The 26,145-nt window shown below is 52.7% G+C and overlaps 1 protein-coding gene across 5 annotated transcripts in view; it reads right to left on the bottom strand.

Moving 5' to 3' along the window:
- GAS7 (growth arrest specific 7) overlaps positions 1–26,145 on the bottom strand; it is a 208,933-nt gene that overhangs the window by 66,033 nt on the left and 116,755 nt on the right. For 4 of the 5 annotated variants that reach the window (XM_070395595.1, XM_070395599.1, XM_070395598.1 and 1 more), the window contains exon 2: positions 17,779–17,899. In XM_070395595.1, coding sequence (XP_070251696.1) covers positions 17,779–17,899 — 121 coding nt within the window. Of the gene's footprint in view, positions 1–17,778; positions 17,900–23,525; positions 23,644–26,145 lie in introns of those variants that run through there. The other variant, XM_070395597.1, reaches the window with a different exon arrangement.

The following is a 26,145-nucleotide window of genomic DNA, read 5'->3' as shown; positions in this document are numbered from 1 at the left end:
TTCCCACCTTCTACCTTCCGAGCCCTTCCCTCCCCATCCTCCTCTCCATGCCTTCACAGAGGCCCCCCCCCCCCCCCGCCCCTGCCCCAAGGGAGAAGGAGGAGGGGCTCTTCTGTGGTGCTAGAATAGGGGTGGGCAAACTTTTTGACTCGAGGGCCACAATGGGTTCTTAAACTGGACCGGAGGGCCGGAACAAAAGCATGAATGGAGTGTTTGTGTGAACTAATATAAATTCAAAGTAAACATTACATAAAAGGGTACGGTCTTTTTTTTTTTTTTAGTTTTATTCATTTCAAACGGGCCGGATCCGACCCCGGGCCATAGTTTGCCCAAGGCTGTGCTAGAACCTTCTTGGCCTTTCTGAGCTGCAGGAAGTCCCCACTTCTTCCCACTTCACAGCAACTCAGAGGATCCTTACAAAGCCGAGTGATCCAGGTGGGGCAGGGCCTGTGCCCACTTCACAGAGGAGAGAGGCTGGTGAGACCCTGGCCCGTTGCTACTGGCCTGAAGCAAGCTCTGACTGGCTCCAGCCCACACGGAGGGCCTGGGGAGAGCAGGGCCAGGAGCAGTTGGGGGGGGGGGGGGAGTGCTCCAGAGAGGGAGCTGGCTGCCTGAACTCTCTGAGCCTGTCTCTCAACCCCTCAATCCCCGATCGACCAGCCTCCTGAGAGAGTGCACACCTGGGCAGACACACTGGGATCCCTGAACCTGGGTGGAGGGGAAATGAGAAAAAGGGTGCCTTGTCACTGAGCCGATAGATGCTGGCAGCCAACTGCCAGTTCACAGATATCAGGACCCCCATCTTAGGGTTAAGAATGTTGTAAGTAGATGCCAAGAAGGAAAATCTATTGAAACTAAAGCCTGGACACTCGGGATCTGAAACCTAAGCACAGGTTCCTGGCAGAGCTCTAGTCCCGCTTCCCAAATGTAGTTATTCACCAGGAACGCGCTTGTTGAAAATACTGATGCCCAGACCTTGCACTTCAAGATTCTGGTTTAGCAGGTGTTGGGTGGAACCCAGAAGCCAGCATCTTACCCAGCAGACTCAGTGACTAACCAGAGGGGGGAAGCTGGCAGAGGCCGTGGTAACACGGTCGCGCCGGAACCAGCCACGGCCCGGGAGGTGCTCAGATGGACAAAACCCCAGGGCATGGGTCTGGGTCAGGCGTAGGCTCAGCCAGGTGAGAAGCAAGATGCACAGTGGCTATGGGGGGCAACCCCCCTAATGCCCACCACCTCCACCACAACCTTCGATAACTATCAGGTTCATAGCTGTCCCCAGAGAACCCCAACTTCAACATGAGGCTATGTTATCTGCATTGGTTCCCGGCGGACTTGCCAATTAGAGTAGATTGTCAGAGCCCTTTAGCGTGACTGAGTCCTTAGAGCAAGGGGTGGGGAACGTCCATGTCAGGCCTGTGAAATCACTGAGTCTGGCCCTGCCGAGGCATTAGGGGTGAGTTAATTAAATGACCAAATATAGCATGCTAATTTTTAAGTTGATAATTTTGGTTATAAATATCCACATGGCCCTGGGCAGGAGAAAGGCTCCCCACCCCTGCCTTAGAGCCTTTCCAAGAACAGGGGGGTGAAGAGGAGAGAGGAGGAAGACAGGAGGGAAAAGGCACCGGAAGGTCCTAGTGAGCGGGCACAGGGTGGCAGGGGAGGGAGAGGGGGAGCAGGTTGCTCCACAGGACCCGCCTCCTTCACGAAGCGTTATCTTATATTCTGGAGGGCAAAGGCCTGAGTTAGGACAAGAAGGATGAGTTTTATGCAGTCCTGTCCCCAGGTGTCCGGGGTAAACAGAGCTGACAGATCAGGGCGACAGGAGATTGTCCTACTGGCGGGACCTGGGAGAGTCCCGGTGACCTCACGGTCCTGTGTCCTCCCCGTCAACACCATTCAGACGTTCTGAGCGCTAACCGTGCAGGCACCAGGCTGGGGAAGAGCTGAGGCTCCCAGCATCCACCCTGCCCTCAGGGGCTGCCAGGCTGCCTGGAAACCCGGCTAACCCCTTCCCACCTCAGCCTTAGCACCTGCTTCCAAGCCCATCCCTCCTGCAGATGTGCTCGGAGGAAGGGGCTGTGTCCGTCCGTGCCTGCCTGTCCCCCAGGCCCTGAGCCCAGTAGACGCTCGCTAAGTGCTGATAAATGAAGACTCGCTCAAAGCAGCTGTTAGAACTACTAGTATATTCGGTCAGATGGCCCATGGCTGAGTTAAAAAATGAGTGTGTGAGTGTGAGTGCATGCGGGCTCTCGGTACACCAAGGGAGGCCTAAGTAAATGTATGCACGTGGAAAACTCCTGAAGGACTGCACAGCATGTGCTGCTGGTTAATTCTTCAAACTCTATAACAACAGAGTTAAAAAAATCGCAATCAGAATTACAAAACATCACGAAGAATTAGAACTACCCATGATCAGGACCCTGCTCTAAGAACTGTCCAAACCCCAGAGTGCCCCCCGCCCACCCCCGTGCAGATCCCCATCCCAGGGGCGTCCCTACTCGGCCACAGTAGGGACCAGCGCACACTGTACAGAATAGGACGTGGGGTGGGCAGCTCCCACTGTCAGTGACAATTTTCTGCTAAACAGCTGCTAATGCAAAGAGGCAAGTGTGCAGAGTAAAAACCTAAATAAATGTCTGGAGCAAACCCAGAAAAGGGGGCATGAGACACCACAAGGCCAGCTCAACACCGGGTTTCCCAGTTCTGAGGCGGGGCTGCTCTGAGACACCCTGTCTTTCTAAAACGGCTTTTTCATAAGCTGTTTGAGTAGGCTCTATTCCTACAGCAAGACAGCCCCTGGACGTCCACATCCCCAAACTGCACTGCCCCGTGCCTGGCCAACGCCGGCCCCCAGGCCACGAGATCCCAGTCTGGGATGTTCCGTGAACAAGCTGAACCGTGGCTTCTTCACACGCCCCGGACCCTCGGCTTGGAGATCGCACGCGCAGCTGCCCGGGAGCTTCTCTCCCAGGAAGTGGCGTTGCCCACCCAGGCGTCACCTTTCTGATTTGTTTCCTGAGAAACAGCATTTATGAACTTCAATCGCTCTGCGCTGCTGATCCATATTTAGAAGGCTTTCCAGTAAAAGGTGTGACTTCCCGTTTAGGAACCAGGCTCAGAATCCCTAAGAGTGTTGCTTTTCACAAGACGGAGGAAAGCTGTCAGAGAGAGCTGGGGTTATTTTGGGAAATAGAAATAATAATCATTTCTCTGAGGGATGGCCACTGAGGCCCTTCCAACTGCTGGGTCCCGGGGAAGGCCAGCCAGCTCCCCAAATGCAAAGGACCCCAGCGGCTCCCCAGGCACAGAGGAGAGCCCTTATCATGGGCCGACACCGCAAAAAGTGTACAGAAATGCTGGGCAAAAGAAGCTATTCCCAAACATCGAGAAATGGCATTCCGGATGGAGGTGACCACACAAAATGGGGAAGAAATAGGCACATTTGGAGCTGAATGAAATAAAATCCGTGGGAATTGCATGAGCAAAGAGGCCTGAAAGCCTCCTTAGGGAGCAGGTGGAAAGCTACAAACAGAGCGGCCTCCCAGGTGGGCTTCAGAGCCCATCAGCGCCGCCTAGGGGACTGGGAGAGCAGGGCATGGGGGCCAGCCCTGAGTTTCTGCTTCTCAGCTCTGGGAGGCCTGAGCACCTGCCTTTCTAACGAGTTCCCAGGCGATGTTGATGCTGCTGTCCAGGAACCCCACTTTGAGAACCACAGGCCTAGAGGAAGACAAGGAAGGGCAGAGTTCTACGCAACAGTTCACCCTTCCTCCAGGTGTTAAAGGTGGAGCCCTTAAAAAAAAAGTTTGTTTAAAGGCACAGCAATGAAAACAACCCACACATTCCTCTGACTTCAAAGCACCCACTGCTTATGCCATTTCCTCCAAGCAGGTGGTTGCTGCTGGAAACCACAGTGACTATTTAAGTTGGCCCGAGAGACCCAAAAAAAGAAGAGCGAACCTAACAGGGCAGATGTTCTGAGAGCAAAGAAGAGGTTCCCCCAGAACCACAAACACTCAGGTTGCCATGGAGGCCTCTCGGGGGTTCCACCCCGGCTCGAAAGCCCGCCAGCTGAGACGACTTTGCATTTGCACACCTGGGAATTAGAATCCACTCTTGGTGTGGAGGCTTGAGCCAGCCGGGTGGGGACGTGGTGAACAAAAGCACCCTGTGCTCCCTGACCCTTTCTGCTCCGTCCCCAAGGCTCTGCCCCGCTGTCCTCCTGCTACCCTTTTCTGTCGTGTCCCCACTCCCACCAACACTTATCGTATTTATAGTCCAGCAGCAGGAAGCAAGTGAAGTGAGGCCGGAAGGAGGCAGGCAGGGAGGGGGTCTCGTAGACTCCCAGCCTGGCGCACGCCTCCTCTGAGGCAGAGATCACGTGACCCAGAAGCCCTGGTGCTCCTCACACCATGTAAAAACGTTTGCTCGGGGCCCTTTCAGCTTCTGGTTTGTACATCTCAGCCCTGGAAGAAACCCAGGGCCTCCAGGCCACTTCTGTAGAGGAGCAGAGGCGGATGCGATGCTACGCTGGGGAAGGGAAAGCAAGAGAGAGCACCCTCTATTTCAGAAAAATTGTTCTCACCCTCCTTACAAAAGTAGTACAGATCCCGGGAGAAGCCAGTGGGAGACACACAGGAGCAAGAGAGTAAACAAAAGTCCTCCCTAACCCCCGGGCTCAGAAACTACCACTCCGGCCAAGCAGCTCCCCCGCCCACACATGAATGCCAAGGTGGATCACAGAGCGGAGGAGCAGAGGGCACCCCAGCCAGTGGCAATCGGGGACGGAGACCGGTGGTGGCAGGAAGTGCGGCCCTGTCTGCATGGCCACTAGGGTCTGACCCTCGGGGAGAGACGGGGCTTGAAAGGGCTTTCAAAGGCAGCTCAGTGCCCTCTTTTAGAGACGGGGAATCACAGAGGGAGGGACTGGTTGAAGCACAGAGAGGGGGTGTCACCTCCAGTCACGTCCTCCTGGGGACCTGCCAGGAGCTGCACAGGAGGATCTGCCAGCCACCTGCTCGGTGGGCCTCCCTTCTGTTCTGAAGCTTGGATGAAAGCTCGGCACTTCCTCTGGGAACCACGGGAACCTGGGACCCAGGCAGCTGTGTTAAGGCAGAGCCCACCCCCCATTCACAGAGATGCTGACAAGCTGAATGCAGGCCACCTCCCCTGCTGCTGCTGCCGCCTGACCCTCCGACCAGGTGCCACAGGTGCAGGTGACAGACTGTGCCTCTGCGGGGCATCTAGGGGAACACACACACAGGCCTGGCATGGCAGCGTCCAAAGAACCACGAGCGGTGTGCTGGGCTGGGGCACGGAAGTGTACTGGTTTTCAGGGGCTGCCCCCAAATACCGCAAACTAAAGCCATCACGTCACCATTCTGGAAGCCGGAAGTCTGAGATGCGGGTGTTAGCAGGTGGGTCCTCCTGAGGATGTGAGGGAGCATCTGTTCCAGGCCTCTCTCTCCTGGCCCTCGGAGCCTTGGCCAGTCCTTGCCTCGTAGACATTCTCCCGTGTCCTCACACTGTCTTCTCTCTGTGGCCAATTCCCTATGGTCAGGCCCGCCCGCCCTGCTCCGGCACGACCTCAGCTTAACTCCATCTGCAAAGGCCCTTCAATCAAGGTCACATTCACAGGGACTGGGGGTCAGGACTTGGACATCTTTGGTGGGAGGGGTGCACGGTTCATCCCATACCAGGAGGCAAAAGGCTGGATCTGGCCGGGGGCGTTAGGGGGCCAGGATGGATGTCAAGTTAACACACGGAGTTCATTTGGGGGCAGGAAAGTCTAGATAAACAAAAGGCAGAAGGATCGAGGGATTCAGCAGCAGGAGGTTTGGGTCCGTGGCAGGGCCCAGAGGGGCAGCAAGGAGACCGACATCAGGGACCGAAGGCATCCCGGGCCAGATGGCATCCTGGCAGAGCACACGTGTACAGACAGGCTGCTTGTGAAAATGATGAAAATGTTCTGTACCAGCTGGAACTTTGCTCCCACCTTCCACGCCAAGAGCCCCCAGTCACCAAGCCCCCGACTAGGTCCCCACAGGGCCACTAAGGGCTAATGCCAGGGTGGGGAGCAGGACCCCTCCAGCCCACTCCCATGCTGGACACTTAATAACATCCTCCCCTCTCCTGGCTAAGGGAGCTATTTCTTCTCAGGCTGAGGGTGCCTTTGGGCACACAGCCAGGCAGCTCCCAGGGTTGGCAAGAGGGCAGGAGCTGCATTCAGCAGGAATGCCCAGGGGCCCTGCTGGGCGCAAGGCCCAGCTTACGATCTGTCCAAGGACAGCAGGACCCTGCAGGGTGGGGTCTCTGTGCCCCGTGCACAGCCCAGCACCCGGCGACCAGGGAGGGGCTCGCAGTAAACAGGCGTCTTGCATGACTAACGCCTCACCCCGTTCTCCGCCTCCCACGCCTCTTGGATGAGTGCTGCCTTCTCTGGAATCCAACTGGGACCGAAATAACAAAAGGGCTGCTCCCCGCTCCATGCCCCTCCCTCCATAATAAAGATCTCATCGTCAGGAGAGCACGCCAGCGTTACACACGGAGGCACACGCCCACACGGGGGCGAAGGGCACATTGGTGTTATGACTCCTGGTTGCATAGGATTTTAGACCCAGAGGGCCCCTCAGAATCAGACAGGAAAGAAAATGCCTGCAGCCCACAAGGAAAGTCCCACCTGGCACTCCCTCTCCGCTTCAGGGATCTCTCCACTCCGCAGCCCTGCAGCCCTTGGCATTGTTTGCCCACCACCCCTGCTCGAAGCCATCCAAGTGCATAAGTAGAGCTGGCGCTTTGAGCAAATACTTGTTGCTTGATAATCAAGTCACAAGTTCCCTGCCCACTCACTCATCAGAATATAACCTACAGACCATCTTGCTAGGAGTTCCACTGACTCCAAGGGACCTAACCATTTAAACAGCTACACTGGCTATATCTGCCCAGATGCCCTTCCCTGCACACCCCAACCTCCTGCCGTAGCCACATGTTCCCATGGCTCCTGTCCCCCAACACGCACACAGGCCTTATACAAGCCCCTGGAGACTTGTATAAATTTCCTGCATTTCAAAGCTCTGGGAATGAGGCAGAGCGAGGGCTGAGTTTGAAGGTCCTTCTCTTGAAGTTGATGTTGCAGATCTATGGACCAACACTAGCCTCTTCTCCTTAGACCCTTCATTCTCTTACCTGGTCCCATAATCTCCGATTTTCAAGTGCATTTATAAAATATCTTTCTGACTGCCTGCCTGTCTCACGCCAATTCTCCCCTGCAATACTTGGTGCACATCCATGAGGCTCTGTCTGAACACAGGTCAAAGTCGATGCCCTCAAGAACTGGACATGTAAAATGAACGCACGAATATAAGAAAAATCAGGGTAGTGGCAACCCTCTCGGCTCCACTCAGGTGTGTTCAGGGGTGTCGGTGGGTCTAGGGTGGCCACACCTCATGATTTTTCAAGAGGAGACAAGTATTCAGGCATCTGTGAAAAACCTCCCAACATTCCAATGTTGGCAACTGATTGAACATTGTGAAGCCCTGTGTGCACAGCATAAGATGCTTCTGCGGACAGCCTGTGGCCTCAAGTCCACCTACCAGGGGACATCCGCTCTACCTTCTTCTTTGCAGGACAGCCCACCAGGACCTGGCGGTCCTGACCCTGCCCTGACCGTCACCCCTGCCGCCACACACAGAGGCACCATAATGCCACTTCCCCAGAATCCAGCCATCGCAGACCAGCACTGTTTAAAAAGAGTGCAAACCAAGCGAACGTCATTCCGAAGGGCACACAGCTCACAGTCATCCTACGCTGTGCTCGGCTTTTAACTAAGAATACTGGTCGATCTAATGACTCGCAGAGACCCTGCCACTTGAAACAAGTGAGCTACGGGTTGTGCTGTGGGAGGGAAGGTGAGAACACGGAGACTGTCCGCTGGCACACACTTCCCAACCAAGCGGAGGTGAAATCTCCGGGGAGAGAAAGGTGGGAGAAGAATGACCGCTCCCCATAGGGGTTGGACTGTCTCAGTGGACGCTGAGTGGCTCGAAGGCAGGATGGTGTTCATGTCGTCCCAACGTCAGAATGCTACGCAGAGTAGGAACATAAAATTAGCATAAGCCCCAACCTCTCTGACTTACCCTCAGCCAGAAACAAAGTTGAAACCAGAGTCCACAGGTGTTTTTTTTTTGTGTGTGTGTGTGTTTAAAAATTTTAAATAAAAATATTTTTATTGATTTCAGAGAGGAAGGGAGAAGGAGAGAGAGACAGAAACATCAATGATGAGAGAGAATCATTGATCGGCTGCCTCCAGCACACCCCACACTGGGTATTGAGCCTGCAACCTGGCCATATGCCCTGACTGATGGGGAATCGAACCTTGACCTCCTGGTTTACAGGATGATGCTCAACCACTGACCCCCACCTTCTGGGCCACGGGTGTTTTTAAAATAGCAAAAATGCTGAGGTTTATAAAAAGAACTATTGACTCAAAAGCTTTGAAATTATAAAACCTGCCATATAGTCTATTATACAGGTAAGAATAAAGACTAGAAACTACAGTCGGCTCTCCAATCTATGGGTTTGCATCAAACATGGAGCACAAATTTTTCTACTACCAATAAATCAACAAACAACAAGTACTGGTGAGGATGTGGAGAAAGAGGAGCCCTGGGACAGTGCAGGTGGGAATGCAGACTGGTGCAGTCACTATGGAAAACAGCGTGGAGTTTCCTAAAAAAATTAAAAATGGAACTGCCAGGCCCAGCCGGTGTGGCTCAGTGGTTGAGCATTGACCTGTGAACCAGGAGGTCAAGGTTCAACTCCCCATCAGGGCATATGCCCAGGTTGCAAGCTCAATGCCCAGTGTGGGGCGTGCTGGAGGCAGCCGATCAGTGATTCTCTCCCATCATTGATGTTTCTATCTCTCTCTCTGTCTCCCTTCTTCTTTGAAACCAATAAAAATATATTAAAAATAAAAGCACACAATACAGTGACTTTTGGTATATTTCACAATTCATACAACTATCACAACTATCTAATTTTAGAACATTTTTATTCCCTCAAAAAGAAACCTCCTACCTCTTAGCAGTCACTCTCATTCACCCCTTCCCCAGTCCCTGGGAACTAGTCTACTTTCTGAGTTTACGGATTTGCCTATTCTAGGCATTTCACATAAAAGGAAGCATACAATATGTGGCTTTGTCTCTGGCTTCTTTCACTTAGCACGATGTTTCCATGGTCCGTCCGTGTTGTAGCATGTGTTAGAGCTTCATTCCGTTCTATGGCTGAGGTCCTATTGCTGGGATGGTCCACATTTTGTTTTCCAGTCATCGGCTGATGGACACTTAAGCTGTTTCTGGCCATTATGATGAATGCTATGAGCATTCATATATAGGTTTGTTGTTGTTTTTTTAAAATATATTTTATTGATTTTTTACAGAGAGGAAGGGAGAAGGATAGAGAATTAGAAACATCGATGAGAGAGAACCATCAATCAGCTGCCTCCTGCACACCCCTTACTGGGGATGTGCCCAAAACCAAGGAACATGCTTTTGACCGGAATCGAACCTGGGACCTTTCAGTCCGCAGGCCGACGCTCTATCCACTGAGCCAAACCGGTTAGGGCTCATATATAGGTTTTTGTGTGCATGGGTGTTTTCAGTTCTCTTGGGTATATATCTAGGAGTGGAACTGCTGGGTCACATTCCACATTCTTTTTGTTTCACTTCATATCTAAGCCATTTGCTGCTTATCAGTGACTCCACCCTCCAGACAATGAGGAAAGTTCAAAAGCAGTCATGTTCAAAGTAACTCAGCTTTTTAGAATACAGCCAACAATAAAATACTTGCTGTCTTTGTCTTTTGACTTTTATGGCTCCTCAACTTCCTGGCAGTGCGAGGGACTCTCTAACCCACTTGGCATCTGCCAAGATTCCAAGAGATTATCGGTCTTAAAAACTGGTGAGAAATGGGGGGTGTGTTGTGCACTCAAGCGTTAACTTAACACTACAAATCAAAGTGGAATCTCTGGGAGAACACACAAGACCCAAACAGAAGAGATTAATAGTAAGCTCTAAGGTCTAACAGCTTTCCACTCAGAGTCCATTAGAGAAAAAAATCAAGCCAAAATAAGAAAAGTTCATGACCACACGCACACACACGCACACGCACACACTTCAATCAACTAAACCTGCCAAATGAAAGCATCTTTTTAGTCTCACATTTGTGCAACACAGATGGACAGAAGAAACTAAATCGATGTTTTCTGGGCATAGACGTTTCTCATGGCAACTTTTATTAATGGAATTATCAGGGCTGCTCTATCCTGGGAGCTAGGAAAGTATCCAATTTTTTGTAACAAAGAAAAGCTCCAAGAATGCTTTTAAAAGTGCTCTATGGGAAACTGATCCAGAAAGTCACATTAGCTCCTGGTGTATTAAAGTTAAATGGGAATCTACTCATTTAATGAAAAATTAAAACAAGAAATCAAGAAAACAACCAACTATTTGGCAAACAAACCCCAAAGCTCAAATCCTGGCTTAATCCTCCAAACTTTCACTCACAAACATAATAAAACATTTACACATATGGATTCTTTGTCAAAAGAGCTTAAAAACAATTCCCAGCTCTCCTGGGTTTCAGCTGACACTCTAACAAGATAGTTAAGTTTCCCTTAAAAATGAGTGTTGCCCTAACCCAGTGGTCGGCAAACTGCGGCTCGCGAGCCACATGCAGCTCTTTGGCCCCTTGAGTGCGGCTCTTCCACAAAATACCATGTGCGGACGCGCACGTACAGTGCAATTGAAACTTCGTGGCCCATGCGCAGAAGTCGGTTTTCGGCCTGGGCCAGTCTATTTTGAAGAAGTGGCGTTAGAAGAAGTGGGGATACGTTCGCTGAGGTCGACCCCTTAGATTGAGGACGTTTTTAGCAAAGGCTAGCTTAGGCGTACCCTAATTAAGTTAATAACAATGTATCTACCTATATAGTTTAAGTTTAAAAAATTTGGCTCTCAAAAGAAATTTCAATCATTGTACTGTTGATATTTGGCTCTGTTGACTAATGAGTTTGTCGACCACTGCCCTAACCGGTTTGGCTCAGTGGCTAGAGCGTCAGCCTGCGAACTGAAGGGTCCCAGGTTCGATTCTGGTCAAGGGCATGTACCTTGGTTGGGGGCACATCCCCAGTGTGGGGTATGCAGGAGGCAGCTGATCCATGTTTCTCATTGATGTTTCTAACTCTCTCCCTCTCTCCTTTCCTCTCTGTAAAAAAATATCAATAAAATATATTTTAAAAAATGAGTGTTACTGCAGATAATTTTTTCTACTAATCTATGGACTCAGCTCCCCTACTGCTAAGTAAGTCACCACCACCCCCACCCCATGGCCATCCTCCTAAATGATGAGGAAAAATATCAAACATTAGAAGACTGGGGCCCGGGCATATCCTGGCATATGAATGGCCAGGTGAGTTCGTCTTTACCACACGGAGGACTCCATTTCCTCATGTGTAAAAAGAACGATTCTATTTGTTAGATCAGGAATCCCCAAACTTTTTCTTTCCAGAATAGAGAGTAAATATTTTTGGCTTTGTGAGTCACGTGGCTTCAACTCTGCCATCGTCATGCCAAGACAACCTTAAACCATGTGTAAACGCAAGGGCACGGTGTGTTCCAATAAAAACGTATTTATAAAAATAAGCTACGAGCTGCCCTTGGTCCAAGGGCTGTACCCGGCCAACTCCTCTGTTCGATGATTAAACGTCATTGGCAGCTGGAACCCCATGAGCTATCAATTCATGGAGGTCTGACAGGAGAGAGGGGTGTACTCCACCACGCGCACGCAGTTCTACGGGCGTCTCTGCATGAGGACACGGGCACTGGGGTCTCCCTATTCCCACCACCCGCCTCCTCCTGTTTTGGTTGATACCTCGCCCGCACCCCACTGACCTTCACCGTGACCTTGGATAAAACATCACTATGTGGGGGTGGAGTCAGGCTTTCTGAGAGTTTGCTGGGGGTCAGGTGGTACAATCCAAAAGCGTGAGGAAAGAGATCTCCAAGGGGAGAGAAGCTTGGCCAATGGGAAATAGGAGATGAGAGGGAGGTGAGCAGATTGAACACCCCTGCTCTCCCTGGACTCTCACCCTTTCCGAGAGGGAGCGCACCTTCGGAGGGACCCGCTGGGGCTCTGAGGTTCACTAGCCACACCCACCAGTGCGCTGGCATCTCCCTTTATCTCCTCTCTCACTGGCTCTTACTGTTCAGGGCACACACCTCCTAAATGAGACATTAACACTTAGTTCTTGCCTCAGGCTCTGCTCTCTAGAGAAAGAGAACTATGACTTACCCCTCAAATAACCTTCTTTCTTCAGAAATGAAAGGCCCAGATAAAATAAATACAACCACTGGATTTGAAGTGCACAAAGACTAATAGGAAAGAGGTAAAAATCGTGATTCATAGATTAATAAACAAACCTAACCTTGGCCTTCATTACTGGCCTGTAATGTCCAAATGGTAAAATATATCCTAAACAATGTCTAGCAGCATCTCTCCAAAAAGAAAACCTGAACAGCGACAACCATATCACTGTTGAGTGGTTAAATGTGCATATCTGGCCTTCCAATTATGAATGGAACAAATAACATTCTACTACATCTCTTGACAACGGATCATCTCTTGTCCCCCTACCCCACCCCAACACCAGTTCAGGTCCCTGGACAGGACAGCCTACTGATAACAGCTCACTATCTAAGAACTAAACACAATCCCAAGTTTTTGGCCATTGAGTCAACTTTTGGTGAGAACTGAAGCAGTTTCTGAAACAGTGGAGGACAAGCAATTTCCTGAGAGCAGAACCCCTCCCTACCTGGGGTTTTGGCCTGAGCTCAGGGCCACCCGGCATGACGAAACGCTCTGGAGAGCCACAGCACGGAGCCACAAGAGGGCATGGGGACTTCCCAAAGTCTCATAAAAAGTATGCGTGATGGCCTTACTGAAAACAAGAACGTTATTATGTTAACGTACCCACTGGAACTTCCTGTTAGCCACCTGGCCCAACACTGTCTACTAAATAGCCTTTGCTCTCCCCAGTGATTTAACTAGCCCCCCACTGTGAATCTGATCCGTATTTCAGCCTGTCTGTCTGTCTGTCTGACTGCCCCTGGCCGTCTGACAATTTTGCAGTCTCCCTGCCCCTCCCTTGCGGTCTCCTCTGCAGGGCTCTCCCCTGGGGCTGCCCTGGGTGACCTGTGATCCCATGACGTCACTTCTCAGATGCTGAAATGCAAATTCTGGGTGGCCATCTGTGGTCACGCAGGTTGGTCACTGTGCCGCAGCGTCAGGCCAAGCGGGATGTAGGGGTGAAGTCCATTCTGCTCTCCGCTTGCCAAGCGGTGCACCCAGAGTCCCCAGGTCCCCACCGCTAGCCCAGATGTCTTGAGTCACAGACCCATCCGTCCAAACATATGCTCACATCTCTCCTGGAATGTCCCCCAAGGAACACGCTCTACGTGGATTCACCTTCTTTCTCCTAAACCCGCTCCCCCCCCCCCCCCCCCCACCCCGCGCTCCATCCCCTGTCCTCACTGCATGACTACGGCACACGAGGCAGACGACTCGGAAGTGTCCGAACACTCTCCGTGCCCTGACTTGGAGCATCCCCCCTGACAGATTCTCCCTCCTCCTCTCCGGCCAGCGGAGTACACGGAGCTGACCTCATTACTTCTCTTCTCATTTAGTCTGCCAGGCTCCGTGCTCGCTGTCTTAAACCCTTCCCTCTGCTGCACAAGCAGTCTTGCCACAATGTCCTGATCCTGTCACACATGGCTTTGGATCCTACCACAGTCTCCACTGCCCACAGGGCCAAGTCCCAAGGCCTCCAAGGGCCTCAGAGGGTCTTTCATGGCTCAGACCCCTAAGCCCCTCTCTCACTTCTCTGCTCCTTCCCAAACACATCAGCCTCTCCTTGCGGCCTTGCCTTTGCGCATGCAGAGACCTCAGCTTGGATCCCTGACTCCAGCGCCCCCTCCTGGAAGGCTTGATTGATACCCAGAGGAAGTTGACGACTCCCTTCCCTGAGCCCCAGATTCCCATGCGAACACCCACAGCTCCTGTTGGTGTCTGTGTGTCTGACGCCATGAGAACTGCGATCTGTGAAGGCGGAGATGGCCTCTCTTTGGATTTTGTATCCCCACAGCCCAGACAAGCGCCGTGACAATCCCCGCCCATAAAATCCCGAGTGGACTGGAAATAAGCAGATTAACCAGAGCCTGGCAATACAGATGTAAACTGGGCTTTAAACTTCTTCTATCTGTATGCGGTACAAAAACGGGGACAGATGCCTATTGTGCCCAAGCAGACTCTGTGAAAGAACTGATTAGGGATTAGGGGAGACGGAGTATTTGGGAGAGATGAGAAGAGAGGAATGGCCGGGCGGCTTAGAGTCGGGCCCTGGTGGCATCTGCCTCCTGGGCAGTGGTGCATGCCTCTGGCCTGACCCATAAGTGGGACAGGCCCCTGAGTCAGGGCAGAAAGCTGGATACAGTGGGCCCAGCTGCGAGGTGACAAGCTCAAGTGTCAGGAGGTCAGATAACGCAGGTGTGAGAAGAGTCAGCAGCTATTCTAATAGGTCCTTTCCTGAAGAAAGGCAGGCAGATCCAAAAACTTAAACAGCAGCCCAACAGCCAAACAAAACCACCCAAGAAAGGGTTCCAGAGGACCAGAGAGGCAGGCGGGCCTCCCATCCCCTTAGACTAAGGAGCAGAGTCCTTAACATGATGTTCACGTTCTATAGCCAATCCCCCCAAACATGACTAATTCTTTGTTCTCAGGAGGGCATTTCCATTGGCAGCCCTTTCCTCATCCTCTCCATCTGAGCTGAAGGGTACCTTTTCCTCCAGGAAGCCTTCCCTGATCTCCAGGGTCTCAAATGAATTTGCTCTCAAAACACCCTGGGCTTCCCCTTCAAGGTCCTGCTCAGAATTGTTATCAAATACGTATCCATTTAAATTCTGTTTCCACTATAAGAAGAAGCACTTAGAGGGCAGGGACCGATTCTTATCATATCCCCAGCATTCAGCACTCTGCCTGGAGCAGATCTGAGGCCCACTGAGCAAGCGTCTGCTGAGTGAACAATTCAATCAAACAGCTGAAGAATGAATTAAACAATGAGTGGATAAAACTGGCCTGTGTCTAGAATGCGGGACCAGGGAGCCAGGATTACCCTGAGCACAAGAGAGAAGGAAGGGGAGGGGAAGTCGGGCCACTCCGACTGCAGATGACAGAGACCACAATGGGGTCGGCAGCCAACTGGACCTGCGGCCAACCCCAGCCCACCCTGCTGTCATACAGCCTGTGGCTCCTAAACTCACATCGTCTTTCACATTTTGAAATGGTTAAAAAGAAGACTATTTCAGTTTTTGAAATTCACACATCAGTGCCCATAAATAAGGCTTTCTTGGAACACAGCCTCACCCCTTGGTTTCTGTACTGTCTACGGCTGCTTTCGCATGATAGTGGTAGAGCTGAGGGGCTGTGACAGAGAATCTATGAGCCACAAGGACTAAAAGATATACTACCTTTACAGAAAAAGTTTACTGAACCCTGGCCTACAGTCTCTTGCAATCACTATATCCCAGAACTCACAGGAATGCTGACCCGGTGGCATATGCTAAAACCTGGGCCTCAGGAAAAAGCTGCCAGACACTGTCTGTTCATGTAAAATGGGACTTAACTATCCCCTTAATAAAGAAGGGCTAGTTAAACTAATATCATACACTAGCAATGGACTACTACACAGCTATCTTTAAAAATGGGTTAGGCTAAAATGTACAAGTATAGAAAGATGTCCACAGTACACTGTCAAAGAAATTTACAAAACAACATGGATCGTTTTTCCAATCTTTTACAAAGACTAGCTGTACTTATGGTTAGAAGGTGAGAAAATATGATTCTCTGGAAGAATATGTGATAAATAGGGAACTGGACCAGGGATTTAAATTTTTTATTTTAAATACTTTTGCACTCACTGAAGTTTTTGCTGAGAATACATTTTTCTCTAATTTTGTTGATTTCAGAGAGGAAGGGAGAGGGAGAGAGAGATAGAAACATCAATGATGAGAGAGAATCATTGATCGGCTGCCTCCTGCACGCCCACTACTGGGGATAGAGCCCACAACCCGGGCATGTGCCCTTGACTGGAATTGAACGTGGGACCCTTCAGTCCGCAGGCCAATGCTCTATCCACTGAGCCAAACCGGTTAGGGCTGCTATTCTCTAATTCTTTTTTAAAAAATATATTTTATTGATTTTTTACAGAGAGGAAGGGAGAGGGATAGAGAGTTAGAAACATCGATGAGAGAGAAACATCGATCAGCTGCCTCCTGCACACTCCCTACTGGGGATGTGCCCGCAACCAAGGTACATGCCCTTGACCGGAATTGAACCTGGGACCCTTCAGTCCGCAGGTGGACGCTCTAGCCACTGAGCCAAACCGGTTAGGGCTGCTATTCTCTAATTCAAAACACACACACAAAGGCTGATTTTAGGACGACCCTCACCCCACCCCCCTCCTCCCTCCCCCCAGATCCCAATGCTTGATGATCTCAGGGTCATATGGTCCAGTTTCTGCATTTTGGGGAGCTGCCCAAAACACACTTTCCTCTGACACTTCAAAGTCTGATAACTGCCAAGCTGCTCATGTTTGTTTTGAGGAAGCATAAGATTAGAATGGTCAGAATTAGACCTACTTCCCTTTTCCTAGAAACCCTGGTTACCTACTCAACTAGAACACCCCTCCCGAGCCCGCGGAAGGCTAGGGTGCCAGGGGGCGTGACCGCACTGGCCGCCGAGCGGCAGTGGCCAGCTGCCTTCTCTGCTGCTCCCTCTCACCACAGCTGGCTCTCCTGCCACCAGGACCCTCCGAGTGGAGCTCAGTCAGCAGCCCTATGAGTGGTCCTGGGGGTGGGGTGAGGCGGCCATCAGCCGAGGGAAGAGAGAAGCCAAGACTGAGCCCCCAATAGGTTTCAGGTTCTGCCTTGGCACACACGTCTATGATTCCAACCAAGCCTAACTCTCCGTTTCTAACCTTTGTTCCCCCGTGGCAGTTTCCCGGGGGAGTCAAGCCAAGGGCAGAGCTGTTAGCTGGCTTTGCTCTGCCATGCCCAGGCCCACAGGCCTGCAACAAGTCTGCTCAGCTCCTTCACCCTGCAGTCAGCATCCCGGGATCCTGGAGTCACTGTGAAGGCCCGGGAAGTCCCTAATAGCTGGAGGCATGGAGGTGCGGTCCCACCTCAACTTGGAGATGCACACGGACCCTGCTATCTGCTAGAATAAACCATCCATAAGTAGCCCCAGCATTTCCCAAGGAGAGAGCAGGAGGCGCACTGGGGAAGTCAGGGAGGCGTCGATCTTGCGGTGCCTGCCTGGGAACTCCTGCGTCATTTAGTACATTCCTACCCCAAGACAGCGCGCACAGCTCGAGCGCTCGACCTGATTCAAACTAGCTGCTGACCACAGCCTTTCTCCATCCTAATTTGAGGTTTGGTTCAGCAAACACACCGAGTGGCTGTAAGGGTCCGAGGAGGACCCAGCCGTGAAGGGAAGGGCAGGCTTCCCCATCCAGGCTCAGACCCCCGCCCCTCAGCACTGTGGGGAAAGCTGTCTCTCAGGTCAGCTTCTGAAGAAAATAAAAACCAGGAGGTGGCAGAGGGAGGAGAAAGCCTGGTTCTGGGAGAGACAGAAGCCCGGGGCTGGCGCTGGCCACTCCTGGGCGGGACTCACCATTGGTGGTTGTGTTGACATAGTAGCGCCGGCCCTGGGGGGACAGGTAGCTCTGCCAGCCGGGGGGCAGCACGACGCTCTGGCTCTCCTCTCCCGGCGGAGGGGGGACCATCCCAGGCTTCTGTGGAGGAGGAAAGGAAAGGTCACACACGTCTGGCATTTTTGCAGCCGTTTTTCAACCAGGAAGTCAGGGCAGATGAAGTCACCCTGGAACAGCTCGACGTTGAGGATGCGTGGCCCACAGGCCTCCCTCAGGGAGGTCACAGGCTGCGCTTGTGTGATTTTGGCGGTTGTCTGAGCGGGAGGTGTGAGGAGCGCCTGCTCTCAGAGCCACCGCAGGAGGGACAGGTTCCCCCCGAGGACAGAGGGAAGTGCCGCTCAGCTAACACTGGGCTTTCTCCTCTGTTAGCCCCTAGAAAGCCACCCTCGGGGGTGAGGCACTTTCACGGGGTGGGAGGTGCCGCTCCCCGCACTCCCGTGTGGACTCTGCAGCCTGACATCCCAGGGAGCACCGAGCACAGCTGAGCACAGCTGCAGACGAGGCCAGGGCCCGTTGGGGAAGTGACCAGAGCCATCAATGCAAGCCTCGGCAGAGCGAGCTGGGAAACCTACAACAGTGCCATGAATCGAAGAGCAAGATGGGTTTTCTCCAAGTGCCCAAGTCACCCTGCGAGGAGAACTGGAGTCTGAGACAACCCAGGATGCCCTTTCACCACATGCACTTATCTGTAGCTTAATTCTCGTAACCACACGCACGGAGCTTTTCCTAAAATAATCAGAGAGCAATAGAGAGGACAGAGAGAAACTAGTAGAGACACAGATGCTACAGCAGGTGCTTCCCGGTGGGATTATGGGCAGTTTGTCTTCCCTTCTTTTTGCTTAACTCTTCCATCTAGATTTTCTTCAATAAACGCAAGAATAAAAGTTATTAGCTCTGGCCAGTGGTGCTCAGTGGTTAGAGCGACGGCCTGGGCACCAAAGAGTCACAGGTTCGTTTCCTGGTCAAGGGCACATACCTAAGTTGCAAGTTTGCTCCCCGCCCTTGGTCAGGGCACGTGTGGGAGGCAACCAGTCTTTCTCACATCAATGTTCCTCTCTCTCTTCCTCTCTTTCTCCCTCCCTTCCTTCCACTCTCTCTGAAAAGCAATGGAGAAAATATCCCCAGGTGAGGATTAACAACAAAAAAAATAAATAGGAGTTGTTAGTTAAAGAACACTTACGCATAAGAAAAGGGCCCAAATTAGCTCACATAATTTCTGTGCCTTTCGGAGAAATAAATGGATAAAGACCGTATTCTAGCCACAGCAGGACAGGAGCCATGATTTTCTCAGCGAAGCCAGACCCTGTTCAGAAATATTAAAACTAACCAGCTCCTAAATGTCACCGGCATCCCCCAGCCATGCCTACGAGGCAGTTTTGGGTCACTGATGACCACGGCTTAATAGCTGGAAAGTGAGCAATACAGACACGGCTACCAAACTGCTGAGCTTTCTGCAGACTGCAGAGCCCGCACTTCCATTTCCTGGGGAGCCCTGCACGCCCTCGGTGGGGATCGGGGATCAGATCAATCCCAGCTGCTCCAGGGACTGCGAGTGAGCACGGCTCCCCCGGTCCTCCCTGTATGTTTCATTATGAAGTTTCACAATTTAATTAAAAACCTTCCCCTGTGCCCTGAACACTTCTGTCTCCCACACCTGTTGACCCGCAGCGCCTCTGTGGCTTCCAGACCGCCAGGTGCCAGAGGGGTGGACCGCCGCGGGCAGGCAGCCTCCGCCGACACAGCATGTCCGCTGAGCCCCAGCACACACCTGGGCACACTTACCTGGGCCTCCAGACACTGCTCGGGCCTCTCCAGGTTGGAAGACGGTCAAAATATATGCAAGACAAATAGCCTGAGGATGAGTACAGTGAGAGTGTGAGTGTGTGTGTGTGTGTGTGTGTGTGTGTGTGAGAGAGAGAGAGAGAGAGAGAGAGAGAGAGAGAAATGCCACAGTACAGGAGACACACATGTTGGCTCTGTAGGGTTGGGAGTAAACAGGAACAGGGAGGTCAGGGGGCTTGACTGAAGAAACAAATGGTCTAGAACTAAGTTGCTTCTGCCTGAGGCACAGCATCTAAGGGAAGACCGGACCGGGGCTTGTCGGGTAAGCTGGGAGGAAGTGGGAAATTGTGAAAGAGAATGCATTCCGCAAGGGCAGAGACTGACGGGGCAGAGACTGGCACGGGCAGAACGAGGCTGCAGGGACCCAGAGAAGAGAGAGAGAGAGAGAGAGAGAGACCAAGCAGCAAAGTGAACCCGCCTTCCAGCCTGGGGCTCAGTCGGACTTAGCCACTGAGCAGCCCGGGGCCCAGGGAAATGACACACCGGCCGCCCTACTTCGGCATCTGTGAGACGGGGACGATGTTAGCCCAGCGTGGCACACACTGTGGAGACCGACAGTGAGAAACTCCGCGCCTGGGAAAGTGCCTGTCACCAAGAATACTCAGGAAATGGGGGTCCCCAGGGGAAGGGGGGCCATCTGGATGCGAGTGAGACCTCTGCCTACTGTGGCGTGAAGTTCGCCCCACCCTCCCCATCGCTGCGTCTAACATGCCACCAGTAACAGTCACTTCCCCCAGCTTTCTGTTTCCAAGACAACCGGCTTAACACGGGCCTGCTGGGGCGGTCACCACGTGAAGACGCCGCTGCTGGGTTCGGGGGGGGGGAAGGGCGGGCAGCAAGGAGGACTCCCCTTAACTGGGCTGCTGGAGTGAGCGGACCGAGCCTCTGACCCTGTGTCCCACCTGGGAACAACCCCCAGCCCAAATCCACAATAGCACGTGCTTTTCTCTTATTTACATAAATAAGTGTGTGGGGTCAGAAGCTCTGGTTGACATCTGAGGACACTGATGACCAGGCGGGTGCCATACTGCCCCAAGGCCTCCCCATCTGGGACATGTGGGACCCACCACCCTGCACGCTATGGAAAGTGCCTGCCGGGGAGGCACCCCCGATACTGAGCCAGGAAGGGCCAGGGGTGCTGAGTGGGGGGAGGAGGGCACCCAGGCCAATTTCCTAATTTGGCCAACGTGGGAAAGGTGGTCTCCACACCCCCCTCTGGAACGGCCAGGGGTCCCCGCTCTGCCCGCCAGCTGACAGTGCTCCGCCTCCACCCCCCAAGGCCCCCAGCACTGCCTCTCCCTCTCCCAGAAGGAAGTTATCCTGTTGGCTGGATTGCAACAGCCAGGAGCCAAAAGATGTGGAGACAACGGGGCACCCCCCCCCCGGCACACCCCCCCCCTTCCGCCAAGAGAAGTGAAGCAGCGCCCAGACACCCGCACGCCGTGTTCCACATTATCCGCAATCACCAAAGGGTGGAAACAAGGCAAGTGGCCATTCACCGATGAACGGAGAAACGCACTGTGATGATGTAACCGCACGAACAACAACGCTCAGCCATTAAAAGGAATGAAGTGCCGATGCACGCTGCAACATGGGCGAGCCCTGAAATCACCCATGGGAAATGAGATAGACACAGCAGGCCAAGTTCTGGGATGATTCATTTATATCAAATGTCCAGAACAGGAAAACCCATAGAAAGAAAGCAGAGGAGGGGTGGCCAGGGGCTGCAGGGGTGCGGAGGGGGCAGGGTCTCCCTTTTTGTTTGATGAAAACGTTTTGGAACTAGACAGTGGCAGCGGTTGCACAAAACTGTGAATGCTCTAAACGTCACTGATGATACAGTTTATGTGAGGTGTATTTTACCACAATAAACACGATTTTAGAAAGAGGTAGACGAGGCAGGAGTCGGCCTCCCAATCTGCAGGCTCTCGTTTAAGAGGCCAAACCCCCAGCCTTCCCTCCCCCCTCGTGGCAGGGGAGGCGCAGGCTCCTGAGAGGGCGGCCCCAGAGTCACCGAGGGGATACAGCGGAGCAGCTACCCAATAATTAAGGTCTCTGCCAGCTTACTCTTCTAATTAGTTTCCTTCCAAGTTAAAGCCTTCCCTTCCCTTCCTTAGTCCTCTGGCTTCTCCCCTTCCATTCTGTCAGCTCTTTCCCATGGGAACAGGCACAGAAAGCAGGGGTAGCGCGGGTCCTACCACAAGGAGCAGGGGCAGAGATGAGGATGCTTTGCTCAGCCCGGGGATGCTTAGCCCGAGTCCCAGGACGGCTCTGTGGGAGTCAGAAAACGCTGCCTCTTCCCCTGGATGGGCCGTCCCCAGGGGGCAAGGCTGGGTCTCGGCCTCCCTAGGCCCCTCACCTGGGTCCCCTTGTTCAGTGAACAGCCTGCCCAGGTACATATGGAAACCCATCCTCTGAAAGTCTGAATTAAACAGGATCTTCTGCCCCCACAATGGATGCATGTGTACACACACATGCACCCTATTTTATCAGAAGGTTTCGAGACCACTTCAGAACCCTAGTCCAATAGGTACTCAAGAAATGTCTGGCCCGGCCGGTGTGGCTCAGTTGGTTGGCCTCACCCCATACACCAAGAGGTTGCTGGTTCGATTCCTGGTCGAGCCTGGGTTGTGGGCTCGATCCCCAGGAGAGGGCATGTAGGAGGCAGGCTATTGATGTTTCTATCTCTCTCTCCCTCTCCCTTTCTCGCTCTCTAAAATCAATACACATACATACACACACACACACACACACACACACACACACTAGTATATTTTAAAGGAAGGCCTTCACTCAGACCGCATTTCTGCCATTGGTAATGGCTTTGATCACTTGCCACATGTCTCTAAGTGAGCCAAGGACTGGGGCACTTAGCGCTAATCTTTACAACAAGCCTGGCACATACATGCCATTTTTTCCATTTTAAAATGAGAAATCCAGGGTTCAGAGAATTTAATAACGTGCCCCATGTTGTGCAGCTAATTAAATGATAAAACCAAACTTTAAAATAGTAGCTTTGTTCTAGATGCTGCCATCCAGCTGCCTAAATCCAGGCTACTCCCAGTCCATCTCCCCAGAATCAACCCCATTTCTTCACCTGACCACCTGGCATCCAGCTCCCGCCCAAGGAGGATGACAACTCGGCCCTGACGCTCCTGCCGGTCGCACCTCCCAGTGTGCACGTGCCTTCCCAGGAGACGTACAGAAATATCACCACCCACATCCACGCAGTCACGTTCCCCGGCTGCAGGCTGGCTTCCCTGTCTCATTATTTAAGTCAACACATCGAAAGAAACTGTCCTTTTAATGATGGCTACGGACTCCCCCTGGGGGGAGAGGGGGGCAGCCTGCAAGCAAAGAGAAGTCACCCAGATATGAAAAGAAATCGCCCTGCAGCAGTGTTTCTCAAAGTGTGGTCCCCGGGGCCAACCGTCATTCCCTGGGATGTGGGTTAAAATGCAGATACCAGAGCCCTGATCCAACCACCAAAACCTGGAGCCTAGAAAGCCACCTTTGAACAAGCATCCTAGGGGAGCCTACGCTTACTGACCTCGGAAGAGACTGGTTTGCAGCTTTAGAGGCGCAACTAAGAGAAAGCCTTGCTGCTGAAATGGAAACTGGGAGCAGAACATTTTAATAAGCACAGTTTATGAAAAGACAGTGTTTAGCTACATGGCTACTTATGCATGAAAAGAGTCCTATCCCCTAGTCCAAACCTTTCAAATAGGTTCTTTTCACAGAGATTCAATCTTGCCCCTGCAGCCTCCCATCTGTGCAGCCCCCACACTTAGCTCCTTACAGCCTCTGCAAGTTCAACCCGGGACGCCTGCCCCTCAGGAGGTTTCCGGGAGCACCAGATGCTTACCTTTGGCAGGTGTGAGCAAACGCTACCTGGCGATGTTAACGGGTGGTCGTCAGACACTTGATTTAGCAGCCGGATCAGACCGTTTTAAGGTCCCCCATTCCACGTCTTCTCACACCCCAAGCCCAGAAGCAATAGGAGCTCTAAAGAAAGTCATACCCACTGGGCTCCACACCCCCACTCCCAGATCTATATATAACATGTCTGAAGTTGTCTGCCTAACAAGCCACTTTCTGGCAGACCCGTTGCCATGGCAATGACTGCTAATGAGCCCGGTGCCATGATTGGCAGCGCTCGAAGGCTGCTCCATAAAGGACTCGCCAGCAAGTTCTCCCTTCCACAGCCACACGGCCAGCTGGACACCCAGAACCGGCCAGGGCAGGCTGGGTGGGCCTGAAAGGCCTCAGTCCCTAGGAGCCGGCTGGTTACTAGTGACCCTGAGGAGTCCCAGACCCAGCGCCAGGAGTGGCTCCACCGTCACTCACAGGGAGTCACCCAGTTAATGACAGGGGCTGCGAGGGAGCCGCCACGAAGACCAAAGAGAGTCAGGCCTACTCCACACCTTTCTGCTGGACACCGATTGAGGGTGGAGCGAAGCCTACACAAAGCTGGGAACCGCTACCCAAGGAAAGGCCATCTCCTCAGGCTACAGGTTAAGACACAAAGCATGAAGCAGGGCCGCACCTCCCACAGCGATGCCCAGCCTCAGGGTGCCTCTCCCCTGCCTCAGAGGCGAAAGTCCTGTTTTCTCCAGCTCTGGAGCCTTTCCATTCAGAGAGAGCAACTCAAATAGCTGGGGAGGAGGTAGGGCACCATGGCAATGGCGCAATGCATCCTGGGAAGCATATCCCTGCAGGTGGTGTCACAGGCTGGTGGGGAGAGGATGGATGCTGGCAGCATCTTCATGCTCTTCTAAGGGTGAGAGGTTTGGAGACCTGGCCAGAGGGAGGAGAAGAAGCCACACAACAGAGAAGCAGACTGTAAATTCAAGAAGGCAGGGCCACCTCGATCTTATTCCTAGTCTTAGTCTCCACATAGTATACTCAGAATATTGGACGGCTGGGTGGATGGATGGATGGAAGCTGGGACTGTGGTAGTAACTGGCCTTTAAACAGGTTTAAAGAAGCGATCTCACCAAACAAGTAGACAGGGAATGGCCGTCCCAGCAACGTGCGTGCCCCACTGTGAACAAATCCCAGCTCTGGGGGTGTGTGGAGGGGCGGTGTCTGACTGAATGGATATCCAACATGGAATACAGGAAGCCTGATGCTGTGATGTCACTGGCACCCATGACAAGAGGTGGGCATCAGTGCCATGGGAGTTTCCTCCAGGCACCCACAGAGCTGCCAGCCACGGGCCTGAGGCCGAACTTTTTTGAGCCTGCAGACATGTCGAGCTCCCGGGAGTCTCAGGGAGGCCCCAGCCACCCTGCCTACCCATCTGCGAGCCAATCAACTCGGATCTGAGTTGGGCCTGTTGTCAGGACTGGGCAGGGAGAGGACATAGAACAATAAACTCTATTTTCTGATCCTAAAGAGGAATGGAGTGATCTGGTTACCCAGGAATTTTGATGAACACAATTACAGTGAAGCCCATGCAAGGCTGCAGGAAGTCAGCCCTCCCAGGACAGCCCGCTAAGCTGCCAGACGAGGTCTGCAGAGGGGCAAGGATCCAGGAAGAGTTTGCAAACGACTCTGGGAATTGCAAGGAAGAGTTGGGCGGCTGCTCTTGGTGCAGAAGCCATTCCACGACCTGAAGTGTGTGAGGGACACACAGCAGAGGGTGGGAAGGAAGCGATCCTGTAGGAAGTGGCTTCCACGCCAGCTTTACACACTCCTGCGTGAGCGCTTAATCCTCTGACACTGGAGGAAAGAGGTTTTATTATCATTGCACCTGCCACACAGATACAAGAGAGAAGGGCCGATTAACAGGGTTTCAAAGGAGACAGAGTACAAATGAAGACCTCTGGCAGTCAGCAAATTTCTTGGACAGAACTGGCTGCGGCTTTAGCTGGTGGCATCTGCCCAGTGGGACCAAATAGGATGACGGATCTGAGAGACGCCCACTTCAGAGCCTCAGCTTTGGCCAAACAGCAGGATTGTGCCACCGAATATCACGGTCACTCCTGCCAATGACGGGGGTTTGGAGCAGGTGCCTGAAGGCCTCATGGCTGTTTAAGGCCACTCAGGGGAAGGGGGTTCCCACAGCTGCTCCCGAAATACAAACAGCTCCAGGGGTCACCTGGGAAGCTGCGGCTGCTTCCTCACCTTGGCCTGCGAGGGCTTGGGGAGCCCCAGAGAAAGGCCCTACGTTTGGCTGCATGTCTAAGGCCCGTCTGATCCTGAAGTTTTGCAGGTTGAAGGGCAAGGCGGTCCCTTCGGCCTGTTCCCACTTCCGAGTGACTTTGCCCGCACCTGTGATTGACAGACCTTCTACCCAATCATTCAACTTCCTCACGGCTGCCCGGGAAGACTGGTCCCTCTCCTCCCACCCGCTCCTGGCAGATACACATCGCATGGCCCCTGGGAGCCTACCTGCTCCTCGGGCCGCAGAAGCATCGTGGAAGCACGCAGGCCGGGGCCCAGAGACCGTGTCCCCGATCCACGCTGTGATTTAAGGCCTG

The sequence above is a fragment of the Myotis yumanensis genome, unplaced genomic scaffold (genome assembly GCF_028538775.1).
Source record: "Myotis yumanensis isolate MYYU_CA2020_CCGP unplaced genomic scaffold, mMyoYum1.0.hap1 SCAF_16, whole genome shotgun sequence".
NCBI classification, from domain to species: Eukaryota; Metazoa; Chordata; class Mammalia; order Chiroptera; family Vespertilionidae; genus Myotis; species Myotis yumanensis.
The sequence above is the reverse complement of the archived record's forward strand: the minus strand, read 5'-3'. Positions and strand labels throughout refer to the sequence as shown.